Source organism: Platichthys flesus, chromosome 16 (genome assembly GCF_949316205.1).
Source record: "Platichthys flesus chromosome 16, fPlaFle2.1, whole genome shotgun sequence".
Lineage (NCBI taxonomy): Eukaryota > Metazoa > Chordata > Actinopteri > Pleuronectiformes > Pleuronectidae > Platichthys > Platichthys flesus.
The window spans coordinates 4247701-4264077 of NC_084960.1; the positions used below are offsets into that span (position 1 = coordinate 4247701).

The following is a 16377-nucleotide window of genomic DNA, read 5'->3' on the forward strand; positions in this document are numbered from 1 at the left end:
AACACCCACACTAACAAAAAGCCCCGAAAAGTTGAACAGCAACCAACCTATCAGAGAGGAGACGTCTTTGTTTGGTGCTTTTTGATGTTTTACGGCTTAAGGTAAAGAGATAAAGAAACAACAAACATATGTTTATTAAGTGTGGACATCCTTACCTGGCAGACAGGTGACGAGTGGAGGGGAGATGTTTCAGGGTCTGGCAGGACTGTGTGAGATTTCGGGGTGGGGATCGGTGGGGGGGAGGCTGGTTGGCTGGGAAAGCGAAAATGGAGTCTGAAAACCAGGCTGGACGAAGAGAAAATGGAAGTTGGGATCAGAGTGAAGAGGAACAGACCCACAGAAGAGCAGAGGATCCTGTGGGGACTGTTCCTCATCTGTGATAATACAAAACAAAACAATACAGATGACATGAATGTTGTTTGTCGGTATTTCAGCTCTTCTGGTCGTCTTTACAGTGGCGATCAAGTATTTTAGATTTAAATTTGATGGCCCAATATGAACTGATTATTCAGAGGAAGAAACGCCAAATACCTGTTACATATCCACCTCCTCCAGGGAGGTTGAGTTTGCAACTGGGATGCTTTGCTAGCAGGATTACACAAAAACTACACAACTGAGTTCCGTGAAAGTTTGTGGAGAGGTGGAGCGCGACCTGAGAAAAAAACCTTAAACATTTGATTTTGTTGCAGATTCAGATAAGCTGTAATATATTTGTTGATTTCTCAGAGTATTTAATGATAATAATCAGACATGGTCAGGGGAGTGATATCTATGAGTGTGTGCAATTTGGTGCAGATCAAATCAGTCAGGAATTTAAATATGGTTTCATTAGGAAATCGGCAATCGGCCTGAGATTTGAGAAAGAGCTGATAAATAAAAAACAAATCAAAGTATACGTTTCATGGTAGATAACATAAGGTGAAAAGTACTGATGGCTTCATCTGTCAGACAAATACAGATGTTATTTCAGAGTCTCTGTACTGGTCAGACTTTAAATCTGCCAGTTTATATAACAGTCTGAATCCATTTATAAGGAATATGAGACAATATCATCTAAACAGAAACAGGACACAATGTTTGGTGGATGATTTCTTTTTTTTATTTCCTTCAAAACAGGAAAAACTAAACGCTCCTCTGGTAAATTATTAATTGATCCAACGTTTACAAAATTAAAAAGAAAAAAAGAAAAATACAACACAGAGGTTCAAATCATAAATATTCACAGTCTCTCCTTTAAATTAATCACAAACTCTTTCAATAATCCTCTCCGGTGCACGTCTGTGCTCCTGTTTGAGGCAAATCAAGCGACTGGTTGACCTGTTTCAAGTAAAAGTAAGATTTTCCTGTAGGTGCGGCAGACCTGAGCAAAGCTTTGAAAACTCCTTCAACTCAAACTAATTCAAGCGTTCAATGGTTTCGACTTTTGCTTCCATTCACATTCAGTTTTTTTCTTGATTGTTATAAAGTGCTTTTCCTTTTACAAATTGTTTGCTTTTATCTTAGCTGGTGCATTTCTTACTTAATATCTGAAGATGATACAAAAGGTATCCCGGCAAAAGGAAAACAAGTCAAAAAAAACAACAACCCAGGCACTTTTTGGACAGAGAAGGAAAAGCATAATTCAAGTAATTGTCATTATCATCCACGATGATCAAGATGACGGAGATGAGCAGCGTTTGGCGTGGTCGTCCTCCCCCTCTCCTCCACCCTCCTCCTCCTCCCTCCCATCCTTGCTCCTCCTCGACTTCTTCTTGTGCTTCTTCAGCTCGCAGTCCTCCAGCGGCTCGGGGCAAGCTTGGCTCATCTCCCCTTGCTGCTCCATCCGTTTCTTCTTCCTCTTCCTCCTGTCATCCTTGCTGCCGTCCTGGCTCGCTGATGAGCTGCTGCTGCTGGGCCTCTCTCCCTCCTCCAGCTCCTGAGACCTTTGTTGGTCCACGTCTCGCCAGAGAGTCCCTCCTTCTTCCTCGGCCTGTCTCCCCACTTTGTTTCCCGTCCATTCCTTCGCTTCCTTGCTCTCATTTCTACTTCTGTCCTGCTTCAGCTTCAGTCCAGGGCTGCTCACTCTGGGCTTTGGGCTGGAGGACTCTGAGGAGAATGGCAGGGAGGTGAACTCTGAGCAAAGCTGGGTCCCTGGGGCTCTGTCCTGGTGTCTGCTGCCTGATGATTCTCGGTGACTATGGTAGTGTTTGTCTCTACGTTTTGGGTCCAGTGGAGTGTCTCTTTGAGTTTTGTGTGCGTGTTTATCAGGCATCTCCACAGCTCTCCTATCCCTGCTTCCACTGCCAGAGTGTTTCCCGCCGGGATGTGAGGAGGTGGAGCTCTTCTTGTGGTCATGGTCGCCTCCTTGCTGACGCCCTCTCCTCTCTGTGTCCTGTGACATTGAATGCTGGGAGAAATGACTGGAGGAAGGGAGATTCTTCTTTTGGACTGAGGCAGAGCTGCTGTGCCCTCTGTCTCTCCCTCGTTCTTCATCCCTTGTCCTCTCTTTAGATCTCTTGATCTCTTTCTGTCTATCCCTGCCCCTCTCCATCCCTCTCTCCCTCTCTCTGTCTGCACACCAGGTGCCGTCATTTGTGTCTCTACCACTAGAGGGAGCCATACTCCTATCCAAACTTCTCCCTCGCTCCTCGTCCTTTCCTTTCTGTCTGTCCCTGTCTTTCTTTGTGTCCACTGACCTCTGCCTCTTCTGTTCATTCTGTCCCTCTGTCTCCCTGTCGGTTGATGTCACTAACGCTGGAGGCAGAACCACGGGCCGAGGGTCTGGAGCTTTGACCTCTCCTTCATTCTCCACCTCCTCCCAGGACACTTCCTTCTCCCATTTGGAGCGAGGGATCTGAAACGGACAGGTAAAATGTCACTGAGAGGGTTCTGCATGAATATATATAAATCTTTTGGATTTACAACACCCTTAAACAATGCATCAAAGCAGCTAAACCAGTAATAAGGGTTAGAGTCGCACAATAATAACACACGATTGTGAGTTTGTTTGATACAAATGAGAATACATTTCCATTCCCATTCCTCTTGATATGATTCCCACAGCTTTAGAAACTTTGATCGCACACCTCGTGATCTTGGCTCATGGACGCACCTGTATGAGTACGAGCTGATCCTCGACAGCTGTGTGCTGGATGTTTTCCTCCAGAGCTTTAACCACCTCCCACTTCTCCTGGGAATCCTCACAACTGCTGCGTTAAACACACAAAGACACACACACCGTCATTATCTCTACATCTAAGAGCGAGCTGCAGGATTTGGCTTTAAAAGAAGAGCTGAAACATTCTGACCTGTCGTCATCCATCATGATGGAGTTAGGTCCGTCGTGGTGGCTCTCGTTCCTGCTCCTCTGTGGTGTGACCTTCATCTCTTCTACTTCTTCTCTCCTCACCCTCGTCTTCACTCCCTCAGGCAGGTTTCCTCTGTTTTCCTCGCATGTGCTTTCTCCCTCGGTCCTCTCCTTCTGAGAGAGTTGGAAAAACTCTTCAATCTCTTCTTTCTCCTCCTTTCCTGTCATGCTCCAACTCTCATCTACTTCCTCCATCTGATTGTTACCCTCCTCCTCCTCGGCTCCTCTAGGGGCACAATGCCAAGAGTCAAACTCTTTCTTTTCTCCATCATTTTCTTCCTCTGCTGCGATGGTAACCCACATCCCTCTCTTGTCATTTTCGATGGCTGCTTTCTCCCACAACTGCCTCGGCTCTCCCTCATCTGGTTTGATTTGTTCTTCCTCTTCTCTGCTTGACTTCTTCTTTTCATTAACTCCATCGTCAGTGTCTCCTCTGTTTAACTTCTCCTCTCCATCACCCGTCTTCTCCATTTCATCCTCTGATTTTCCTATGATGCTCTCCTGTTTTTCAGGTTGCTCCTCTTCCTTTTTCACATCCAAGATGATGTTGATGCTTATTTTCTTCTGGGGCTTCACTGTTATTCTTCCCTCCCAGATGTCTTTCTCTTTAAGAGGCCACGGCTTACTCTCTTTTTTCTGCTCAATATTTTGTTTCTTTTCTTCAATCAGCTCGGGGGATTCATCTTTGCAGGCTTCTTTTTTCTCTGGTGTCTCTCCTTTTCTTTTTCTGTTCTTCTCTGAGCTTAAGTGAGGATCTTTTCTGCCTCTGGTGTGTCTGTATCTGTCTGAATCATCCCTATCTGCCCCTCTACTGGACTTCATTCGGTGCCGTCTCTCTACATCTTGCCTTGAGTCTGAATCCTTGCCTCTTCTCCGCCCTTTCTTTTCTTCTGAATCCTCCTTTTCTCTGCTTCTAACACAATCTTTATCCAAAGATTTATCTGGTTTCAAAGTGGATTGAAAGGTTGCTTCATTCTTTACTAGGGTGACATCTTTGCAGGCATGTGGATCAGGGTTGTGGCCCCTCTCATCCTTTCTGTTGTCATCGGTTGAATCTGCAGCTGCAGGGGATGACGTCTCCTCTCCTCTTCCTCCGTCGTGTTTTTGCGTCTTCCTTTGCTTGTACTTTATGGGGCTGAGGTCCTCCACATCTCTAATGATCACCTTCTTGTCGTCCTTACTGGTTTCCTGCAGTTCCACCTCCTTACTGCCCTTTCTAAAAGTGATCGGCAGGTGGTCGACCTTCTGCTGTGGACATGCCTTCAGCTCGGCCCCATCCTCGGATGGCGTGGAGCGACTATCGCTGGACGACTGAGAGGGGGGGGAGCGGCTGTTGTTGGACGTGTGAGACGGAGGTGAGCGACTGTCGCTGGATGAATGAGACGCAGTGGAGCGACTGTCACTCGAAGAATGAGACAGAGGGGAGCGGCTGTCACTGGATGACTGCGATGGAGGGGAGCGGCCGTGCGTCCTGGCTGCGTGTCTGTAGCGAGAATCCAAGTTGGCCTGTGAGTGATATTTGCTTCCTTCCCACTGAGGAGGAGGAGGAAGATTGATGAAGGGGAGAGGCAGCTGGTGGAAGGGGCCGACGTAGCTGTTGAAGTATTTCTCGCACCACTCTTTGTACTCTTTCTTCCACTGTAGGTAGCGCTCTGTTTCCAGCTCCAGGCCGCTCCTTTGACTTGAATGATGAGCGTAGTGGGAACTGGTCAAACTCGCCCCGAAGCCTCCATCTTCCCTCCCTGAGCGTTCTCCTCGTCTCGCGGAGCCGTAGCTGCTCGAAGCAGACTTCTTGGTGTGGTGGTGGCGGCTGTGGTGGCGGTTTTTCCGGTGATCTGACGGTGACTTGGACCTGGAGTGGTGACCAACATGAGGGGAAGATGACGAGGACGGTGTAGGGGAGCGTCTGTAGCCGTAGCTGTACGAGGGAGTAGAGCGGGTGTGGAGATCTCTGTGACGGGAGTAAGGTGAGCGGGGTCTGGAAAATAAAATAAAATAAAAATTAACAAGATTAGATTGAAATCATCTCAAATAATATATTGTGGCAGTTCATCTCATTTAAAAATCCCATCTTGTCTATGACAGAAAGAAAAGTCTGGAATACAAAACACCTGTTATTTTTGTGTGTTCAAACCAAAAAGGAGAGTAAAAAAATATAACAAATATACAAAGATAATGAAATCCTTCTTAAATAAAGGGAACAAAATACCTTGATCTGCCTTGGGATCTGGATCGTGAGCGGGATCTGGACTTGCTTGAAGAGTAGGAGCGATTTGACGATTTGGACTTAGACGACTTTGACTGAGAGCGAGAGGAGGAGTGTCTGTGGGTCGATCCTCTGTGAGGAGACCTGAGAGGCCAAAGAAAGAGTAGAGGTACAAATGTTTATAAATCAGTCTTATTTCACATATTTATCAGTACATTGTCCTTTACATTCGATGGACATATTTAAAATTGCTGATGTTTCTAAATTAATCCAAACACACTGTCTATAGATTTCTTTGGAAGTAGAAACATTGTATTCCCTTAAAAAAAAAAATCAACCTGCATGTTTAAATTTGTTCACTTAAAAATGTCCTTTTAGCAGCTGGAATTAAAAACTATTTTAAAAGAGACAACTGGCAATTGAACAGTTCACATGATTTCAGACGTTTAGATACTCCTTAGGGGATACGAGTGATTTGTTGGTGGAGTGTTCTGTATACCTTTCCTTCTTCTCTGTCTGACGCCTGTACCACTCCTTAGGGACGAGGGCGGGGATGGTGGAGGCAGAGGAGCAGAGAGAATGGAGCGGGGCACCCTGGGGGCAAGGGAGTCTCCAGATGGGCGTGGCAGGTGGAGGGTACCCAGGAGGGTAACTGTTGTGAGACTGGTGAGCTGAGAGGTACGTGTGAAAAAGGGGGGAGGGAAAGAGAGGAGGTGGTGGAGGCACTGTGTATGCAGAGCAGGGGGAGGACGTACGCTGCTGGGATTCAGACCAGCCTCCAGGGGGACAACCTGACGGGGGGAAGGCTCTGTGGGGAAGGTAGAGGAAGAATAGATCAACCCTGAGACAATGGGTAGAGTCACATACACAACTCAGCTTGCAAACACTGTTAACTAACCCGCTCCAGCAGGATGAGGGCGGTGGGTGTCTTGCTACTGGACCTTTGGATTCAGAGAAAAATGGTTTTGTGTTGAGATGTTACTGCAATAAGTCATCCACATATTGTTTTGAATTAAAAGACAAAATAATAAGAAATCCTGACGACAATCGTGTCAGAACATTTGTCTTTCACATATGAAGAACACAGTCGGAGATTGTGTACTCTGACAGTATCTTCAGTGTGTAGGAGGGAGTTTGTCGGGAGAACCTCCAGACATACACACATACAGCCCCTCCGGATACGTTCAGGAGGGGGATTCATGGTTCAGCAGCTTGAGTCACTCACCTGAGGGGGACTGCTGTAGTTCCACAGTGACCGTCGGAGGCGGCTCTGCCACAGTTGTGTGTTCAACCTGAACAAACACACACACACACCACAGGTTTCATACAGAGATTCTTTCCTTCACAGCGAATATCAATCGACTTCTCAGAGATACGATTTTTACGATGCATGACTTGAGATCGACGAGCTCTCTGGATCAAACCAGGAGACCTTTGATACTGTTTGTTTGTCCTCACCGATGGTGTCAGCTGTGATGGAGCAGCAGCGGGATCTTTGTCTGACAGCAGCACAAGAGGAGGAGGAGGAGTGGTGGTGGTGGCGGCAGCTGAGTCATCCTGTGTCTCTCCTTCAGCCTCCCTGAATGAACAGCACATATATTATGAGCCATATTGGATCTATATGGGAGACGGCACCAAGTGTTTTACTTCAGTGGGTGTTTGCCTGTGTGTGGTCAATGACCTGGTGCCTGGTCAGGAGGATCTATCTCTGACAAACATTCTGCTGAAGTCACCTTATATGAACTTTATAAATAATGGCTTTTTTGGTGATGCACACAGTAAAACATATGTTTTAAATATGTTAAGACAGCTGGGGCGGCTGTGGCTGAGGGGTAGAATGGACCTGAAGATCTGCGGTTCGATCCCCAGTCTGAACCATCTGCATGCCGAAGTGTCCTTGGGCAAGATGCTGAACCCCGAATGGCCCACATAGTATAACAAAGTGCTGCAAGTAGATGCACTGTATGAATGTGTGTGTGAATGGGTGAATGTGAAACACTAGTGTAAAGCGCTTTGAATGGTCATCAAGACTAGAAAAGCGCTATATAAATACAAATCCATTTACCATTCTCAATTTAAGAAGATAACAAAATGTGGCTTTTAGTTTCTTCTTTCCAGTGTTGTCAAACAGGTTTCTTTACTTATGATATTTACTAAAATTATGATTGGTTTGCTCTGATCTCTTTCCAGAGAGCATTGTTTTGCATTATTAGACTATGTTGTTATTTACCTAATTCTGCTTGAGAGCAACTTTTTTAATCGTCTCAAGATATGAGTGCAATTTGTCATCATGCGTGTGTTTCTGTGTCAAAATACCTGTCAGGTGTCTCCAAGCAGCTTTGCTCAGTCTGGAGGGAGGTGCTAAGCTTGTTGCAAGGAGACGTGGGGCCTGTTGCAGCAGGAGGATTTTCAGAAAGTGCCGGTGTGTCTTCAACCTCTAGGCAGTGCAGGGGAGAGTCCTGAAGAGGGAGGAGGATACGAGATTAAAGCAAAGAGAGTATAACATAATAATAAAACAACTCTACAGAATCTCCACACGTGACAATATAAATGACAACATAGAGTACACATTCATACAGTATTTTCTGTCAGGTTATATAAACCTGGGAACTGAGAAAACATGTGACAATGAAAACACTAATTGCTCCTCTTGCTCCTGAGTCACGCAGACACAGGACTATTTTCATCTCTGCCTCCCAGATGAAACACATCATTAAGAGATTTACCTGATGGCTGCACATCGGCTCCTGAGGCAGCTGAGGCTGGCTCTGCACTGGGGGAGGGGGTGGTGGTGAGCGGGCTGGGCTCGGTGTAGGGGTTGGAGTTTGGGACTGGGAGGTGCCACCTTTTACTGGCAGACTTTTACTTTGGCCTCGCTCCTTCTTGAAATTGTTAACAGCCTGTTTGGGGGAGAAAGAGACAGTCAACTTATTCCTGTCGCATTAAAATACAAAATTATCAAATCAACAGTTAATCATTTAAACAAATCCCTGTTAACTAATTAAATTGTTGGAGTTTTCCTCTAACGTCAATTCATATTTCATATTTAACTGTTAATTCACCTGTCGTAGAAATTTATTGGCGATCAGGGTATCAGGGGAGACGTCTGATTGGCTACAAGTGGGGCAGACGTGTTCCTCTGAATCCAGCAGCGTGGTGCGAATACCTGTGAGAGAGAGAGAGAGAGAGAGAGAGAGAGAGAGAGAGAGAGAGAGAGAGAGAGAGAGAGAGAGAGAGAGAGAGAGAGAGAGAGAAAGACAGTTGGAATTGTGACACAACGGCTCCGTCTAATTGTCATGGCCTTGAGCCATTTATCATGAAATATAGATCCTATATAATTAAAGCTATTTGTTAAAACATGTTTGTTTTCTATGCGCTGAAATAAGACAAATGATCTTTCATTTACTCCCTGATATGATTCATATATTTAAACATTGTGAGTATTAAAATGCAGTAACACAGCTACACCCAGTTTTTCTTGTGTGTCTGTGTGTATGTGTGTGAATAGCAGTTGCTCACAGTCGTCACAGTAGCTGTTTCCACAGCAGGGTATAACCACGGCGTCGCTCAGCAGGTCATGACAGATCAGACAGAGGAGTTCCTCAGGTATAGGATCCTCCTCGACTTCTGACTTTGGTTTGTCCTGTTGAAAAAATGGAGGCTTCTCCTTCTTCCCGATGGCGTACGCCTTCCTACAGACAGAGACAGACACACACATTGACAGACAGTTCACACACCGTGACCTCACATTTTGTTTTTATCTGCTCACAAGAAGCTTTAAATCAGACAAACTTGAGCAGGATAAGGTTTTTGTTTCTGATAAGCACAAACACTGGCTGCTGGAATTGAACCTGTGACATTTCCTATGAAGGTCAGCCTTGACAATTGTGCCAGTGAAGATTTTTTTTTTTTTTTTTTTTTTCAGGCCGTTGGTTTGTTTAAAATATCTCCCCCAATCCACACACACACAGACTTTTGTGCAGACTTACGCGTCTATGGCAGCAACGGCGTAGCGTCCACAGTTGGTCAGCATGGCTCCTTTGACGCTGGGGTCGTCCACCTCAACCATGAAGGATCGGGGGATGCCGGAGCTCTTCTTTATTCTCAGTGGGGCCTCATAATTTTTATCTTGCTGTCGAGTATGCACACAACTACATTTAATGCCAGGCAATACAGAAGCTGACAGTCAACTTATATCAAGAAACAAGACTCAAGTTTTCGGATAAGAAAAAATACAACCCTAATTCACACTTATCAAACCGATTGAGACTTTTTTGAGATTGCAAAGAACCTGGAGATACCGCGGGCTCTGCTCTTACCCCGCTGGTGGGACAGTTCCTGATGTGGTGACCAGTGTTTCCACAGCGATAACAAGTGTAGTTTGCAGGGAGCACTGTACCAAACCTCTTGCTGTAGCTAGAGAGGGAACGGGAGAGAACGAGAGGAGGACAGATGGAGAGAGAAAATGCAGGGGGGTGAATGGAGAGTGGGATGAAGATGGAACAATGTGATGAGGGCCAGTGACACGTCAGAACATGGAGGTATTGAATTTAAGAAAACAGGTGGATGGACACACTGAGGAGAGAGAAATGAGTGAGGGAGTAGATTTGAAAACAGGGAGACTCACTTCACAGAATCGTAGGCAGACTGATTTTGCAAAAATTTGATCTTATCCTCCTCTGACACATCGGCTTCAGCCAGGTTTGTCATCTGCATGCAAACACGTGAATGAATGAATGAATGAGGGCAGCAGACGCAAGGAAGACAGGTCAAACAGGAGGTGTAGTGTTTATTAAACGAGAGAAAGAAAAGGAATACCTTGGAGAAAAGGTCCAAGGTACTGGAGGAAGCCTGGTCGTCCACCTGTTAGAATTAAACAAAATCAGTTTCACTAATGAAGCCTCGAGGTTACACGACTTGGGCAAAGGCTGAACTCTTTGTTCGTGTGCATTGTCAAAGAAACGTTCCTGATCAAGATGATTTGTCTGGTTCAACTTTCACACCAAACTTTTGGTAATTTGCATGAAAGCAAGTTCTCAGTTTCAAGTCTTCACATTCATATCCTTTCTCTGAGATAAAAAGCTCAAGAGCACCCAGCAGTGATTATAAATGTCCCCACAGTTTTTACCCCATGGAGCCTCAGCATCTCCAGCAACTGCTTTCTCAAATGAATAACGAAGCCCTAGAGGCAATGCTTCCTGGGAGTTTTTTACCTGTCAGGTGTGTATTGAGGTCTTTGGCCTCATCGCCTACAATAATGTCTAATAAACTGTCTGATGAGAGATGGCCTCCAGCTTCACCTTATCACAACACCAGAGACCGGCTGGGACTCCTAACATACAACATCTAATCTGGGACTTTCCTGTTGTGACAATCTGTGAGACCTCATTTTGCTCAGTCATACACAACATACTAAAAGTTGTATAAACACACTGCCTCCTCTTAATTCACTTCTTTGTGTAAAATGTAGTAAATACAAAGAAATACAAATACAAAGCTTATAGCAGCTAAATACAAAACATCCAACTGGACATTGCAGCATCACTGGGAGCATGTTAGCATGGCTGACATGTAGCTCAAAGCTTTGGTCTTGTTTCATAGTTTTTTTCCAAACAAATAACACTGAGCAGACTCTCAAAAATATTGCCAGTGCACACGAAGGCTGCGCTACTCATGAGTTATCCTAGGTTACATATATACAAAGTACATAAGGACAATAAATCAAGTAAAATATTAGAATTCTTCCTAATTTCTTTTAAGTAACTTTCTGATTAAGTAATTCCAATACCATATCTAAATATTATTAAAGATATAAGATATTAAACATCAGCCAGCGGTGGCATAGGATTGTGCTATATTGTGGATCAGCAGTCATTAAGTAAATGTATTAACTAAATTAGATTAAGACCATCAAATCTATGGTTAATCCCCAATCACATTGTAAGAGACTTATTCAGGTCGTCTGCTGATCTTCACAAACTTCTTGAACGAGGATATGAAAGTTCAGTCAGAAAGAATTAGTGCAGATCAGGACACGTGTGCCAGTTTTGTCTAAATATTGTATTTTTTATTCATTATTATATCTCTGTTTGGATTGTATCCCCTGCAAAGGATAAATGTGGAACCAAGATTTTAACCATTGATAAATATGAAATGATGAAACAGGCCGATGTCTCAAAAGTGTGTTTGTTATCTGAGGTGAAATATAGACTGTGGGTGTGTACAGGAGACATTTCTGTCCAGTCAAGTCAAACACATAATCAATACAAAAGACAGATTCATACAAACGACTTTATTGTGGGGGAAAAATATAAAAAGATCACACACACACAAAAAGGTTGAGTTGTCCAACAGACTCAAAGTGCTAAGAAGAACAGCAGAGACTTCTCCTACTGAGAAACTAGAGAGAGAATAAGGTCAGGTCAGTGATAACACTAATTCAAACTGCAGCAGAGAACAGATTTGAGATGTGTTGGTTTACTCACAGGCCTTGTTCATACCTGGTACTTAAATGCATCTTGGGATTAGAATGCGTCTCCCCAGTTTAACATAAGATAAGTGAGCAGGTCACAGCCGCTCATGGTTGATGACAGCGAGTGGAGACCGTCGCCATCATAAAACAACAGTTGGGTTTATCAGCTGTGAATAGCTGGCCCTGCACGATAAAGCTCGACCCTCCCGAGCAGCTCCCACCACCGACTCACAGATACTGAAGGATCTTAACTGGGGACTCAGCAGCTTGTTAAATTAACAGCTGAGAGCCATTGTTACAGAGAATATATGGAGGTTGTTCCTTTGCCACACTGCAGATAAATGCAGATACTACTCTTAAAGCTATTATTAAGTGTCCCTTAAATGTGACTTATCAGAGGAGCAGCTAACTATAAATCAAGTGCTGAGAAGCACCGAATTCCCCTTTGCAAATTAAACTATAATAGAGAATAAAGAGATTTTAAAAAGGTCTTTATTTTTTAGGTTTGGCAACAGCAAGATGCAGTTTCGACAGATATTCAAGCGCAGTTACTCTGCTGTATTAGCCATATATGTGCTGAGCCTTGCTGTGAATGTGCAGAGTGGGATTTAGTTTGGTTACGTACTGCTTTGACGACTTCATAGGCGTGTTGGAGCTGGGTGACTGAACGGTCGCTGTAACACAAGAAGAAATCGGTGTTAACCACAGTCAGCAGTTTGGTATAAAGTAAAGTAAAAGTAACAACACAAAGTGTAAAACACAAATGTGATGTCCATCTTTAGAGAATCGGGATTTTTTAAACGGACCCACTGTCACCCTGTTCTTTAAACTAGTTAAGTGTGAATTTAAAAGCCTGTTAAACAGCTCATAGTAAATGGTTTCTTGGACGTACACTGACTGTCAGGCTGTCTGTGCAGGTGGAGAGTTGGTTTGCAGTATTAAATCATCAGGCAGTGCTACACTCCTCATTCCTCTTGTGTGCATGGAGCTGACGGGGCTAATCACATGACCACCAGCCTGTTTCAGCGAGGTCTTTTCCTTCTTCTGATGAATAAAACCCACATCCCTGCTGTCTCTCCAGGCTAATCCAGACTCGGGCTAATCCTTGTGTACATCACTGTGGAGTAAAAATGTCCTCCCCCTGAGCATAATTCATGTTTTATTCATAATGGAAATGTTACAGAAAAATTGTTTAATCAACTGTTGTCTATTAACTGAAACAGGCCTCTGTGTGGATTCAACCTGATGTTGAAAGACTGGGGGGGGGGGGGGGGGGGGGGGGGGCGACACAATCCTCCACCTGCAAATCCACAATGCTGCTCAAAACACTCCCAGGAAACAAGGTGCACCCTTCCTATATTATATATCCATGAACCTCCACACGGTGGTGACATGAACTCTGGAACGTGTGCAGAAAATCTGACTCAAACATTTGTCTTTCACATTTTAAAAACGCAGCAGGAGAACCTTGGAAGAGCAGGTGGCAGGACACGATGTATAAATTCCACTGTACAAAATAATGTCTCGAGTTTAGCACGTGACGGAAAGCAGCATCAGTGAATCAGGCCTTTAACTTAAAAACACATACTCTCCATCTACAGTACGAGTCAAACCCCAGGGGCAACTTACTTGTGGTGGGTCTTGTTGCTTGAGCCGGACTTTCCTCCGATGATGGGGATCCTCCTCACAATGACGGAGGCGCCTTTGGGGATGAGACCCTCATCGTCTGTGTACTCTGAGTGGGAGAGATTGTGATAAAACTCGAAGGATTAGCTCAGATAAAAGAAAAATAATGATCTCATAATTCATAGCTTATTGATTTTAATCTTTTTTCGACTGAACAAAACCCCAAAATAATATTCTGTGAACTATTTCATGCAGCTTAGAAAACCAGCGAATGTTCAGGCCTCTCAGGTGTTTGGCTGAAAAAGGGATTATTGACTCATCAAATAATTGTTTTAGCTCCGGCTGAATCGATTATAATCCTGCAAATTCTACCGTGCAGACCTGCCAACTCAAACACATTAATTTCACTGCTCATACATTTCTGAACGTGTTAGATTCCCCGTCTTAAATCTATAGAATTAAGACTTCATATTCATGTTTACTGTCTGGTTCAATATGACGATGCAGATTCACTATGAATCAGCAGCTGTGAACCAACCGTACCGACTCCCGGCAGTGGGTCATGATTCAGGCTAGGTCATGATGACTCACACCTGATGAAACCAACTTGGAGGCTGTGACTCCTTTAACCTGTCCTACAATGTGTGATCCTCTGCTGTATGGCTAGGCAACACAACTATGTCAACAATTGTCACAATGTAGCTGGAATCAATAGCAATATAGGAAAAATCTGGTGTAAATATGTCGTATATAAAGTTCATATTCAAGATTTATCATGACAATTATCCATAGACACATTTTTGTCCGAATGACCCTACTTGTCTTGGTTGGTGTTTCGACCATCGACACAGATTGTGTGTGTCTGCAGACCCTTATTCTCCAGGGGTTGTGTGTGTGCATCTGTATTTGTTCACACACTGTGGGCGTGTTATTGGGCACATTACTCAGAACTATAAGGTTACAGAGCTTATCTGCAGGATATTGACACACTCTCTGAGATGATTGTTATCATTATTGTGTGATTATGTTTGCTTGTGTGGTTTTATTAAAGATTTTATTGCAGATTTTAATGAACCTTTCTGAACTTATTTGCCCGGTCATGGCCTGAGTTCCTCTGCTTTCAGCCCAACCCGCCATTCCACAGTCCCACAGCTGGGGACAAAGGGTGACTGGGCATTTTCCATCAGGGCTAGTACTCCTTATCCTCTTTCCAATATCTCTTAAAGAAACATTTGTATAGCTGTGCTCTCTCCATTTCTGATCACATCTACTATTTTATTCCTTTCATGATGTTCTAGGCTCACTTCTTTCTACTGTATACCTTTTTATTTCATTCATATTTGTGCTCTAATTTCGGGAGAGTTGGGCTCTACTCTTCTATTTTACCTTCATGACAGTGAAGGGTGTTTTCCTCTATGGCTTAGTGTGTCTGTGTGTGTCTGTGTACTTTAAACTTGTGCTCGTGACTGTGCTCCAACTTGACATTTTCTATTTTTACCCCCCTCCACCCCACATCTCTCCTGGGCTGACACACACAAACCCACACACAGACACACACAATGAAGAGTGAACGCAGCAGGAATGTGGCCCCATTCATTAGAGGCTTTTGAACGGGTTTGACTTGTCTGAACACCCCCCCCCATCAAACTGAATGAGGTGACGCAGTGCCCCCCCCCCCCCCCCCCCAGCCCCCCTTCCACAGCCAGCTGTCAATATCTGGACCACGTGTTTCTCTGTCTTTCCAAAGTTCAACCTAACTCACACACAGAGACACACACAAACACACACACACACACAGATGTTGTGTTACCTTGCTTGCTCTGCGCGTTGGTGATCTGCAGGTCGCAGTCCCCGGACCGCAGCCTCTCCCGGGCCATGATCTGCTTCTTCAGGTCCCGGAGCGTGATGTGCGGCCCGTCGAACACCGCCGTGTCGTAGCTGAGTCTGGAGGAGAACTTGTAATGCACATGAGTCATGATGACACCGAGAGAGAACAGATGAACAGATGAAACCACTTTTATATCCTGATACAGCGCGAGGGGAGAACTCCCGCAGCTGGTTCGAGTTCAGGTAAAAGTTAGCTAGCTGCCGTTAGCCGCGTCCGGGCGTCACCGCTGCGATCCAAGCCCGTGATTAACAAGTGTTCCCCGGGATGACAGCTGCCGGTTTGCGGCGGAGCGTCGGCGCGGACTCGAGGCAAAGCGGTCTGTCCGTTGCTCGGGTTTTGGTTTCCGTTCGGAACTTGAGTTTTGTTCCCCCCCCCCCCGCTAACGCAGCTCACAGCCTGGAGAGAAGTGACAGAAACCACCAGCTGTTTCCACCGGGGACGGCTCGTCAGCACAGTGCGCACCGGCAAGTGCTGCGTTCATGTCCGCCCGCACACTGCAGCACCCAACTCTCACCGAATAAGATAATAATAATAATAATAAGTTTGCAATCCATTGCATTGCTGCACACAATAATGATGATAATAATAAAAACACCAAAAAAGTAATTGTGAATAAAAACAATAAATGGTTTGTCAGATTATCATATTTTCTTCGAAAGCTGCTTCAAGCTGTTTTTATCCATACAGATTTTATCCATTTTATTTATTTTACTTCTTTATTGTCATATGCAGAGTATAACAATAAAAATCTAACTTTACTCGTCCTCCAATAGATACAGAAGCAAGGATTGAACTCAAAACTAGCTTATAAAAATAACTGGAAAATATATATAATACAA

At 44.4% G+C, this 16377-nt stretch overlaps 1 protein-coding gene across 2 annotated transcripts; it reads right to left on the reverse strand.

Moving 5' to 3' along the window:
- Window positions 1–1076: 1076 nt before the first annotated feature.
- Window positions 1077–15988, reverse strand: LOC133970679 (E3 ubiquitin-protein ligase RBBP6-like). 2 transcript variants are annotated; one of them, XM_062407675.1, is made up of 19 exons: window positions 15461–15988; window positions 13654–13759; window positions 12650–12698; window positions 10371–10415; window positions 10180–10262; window positions 9872–9968; window positions 9542–9684; window positions 9072–9244; window positions 8615–8718; window positions 8279–8452; window positions 7869–8011; window positions 7011–7131; window positions 6778–6844; window positions 6451–6493; window positions 6052–6360; window positions 5556–5696; window positions 3288–5324; window positions 3092–3185; window positions 1077–2833 (listed from the first exon to the last, which is right to left on the reverse strand). In XM_062407675.1, the coding sequence occupies exons 1-19, from the start codon at window positions 15624–15626 to the stop codon at window positions 1652–1654; spliced, it is 5277 nt and encodes a 1758-aa protein (XP_062263659.1). In that variant the 5' UTR covers window positions 15627–15988; the 3' UTR covers window positions 1077–1651. The 2 variants fall into 2 exon arrangements, with proteins under 2 accessions (XP_062263659.1, XP_062263658.1); XM_062407674.1 differs by having other exon boundaries at window positions 3092–3188.
- Window positions 15989–16377: the final 389 nt, after the last annotated feature.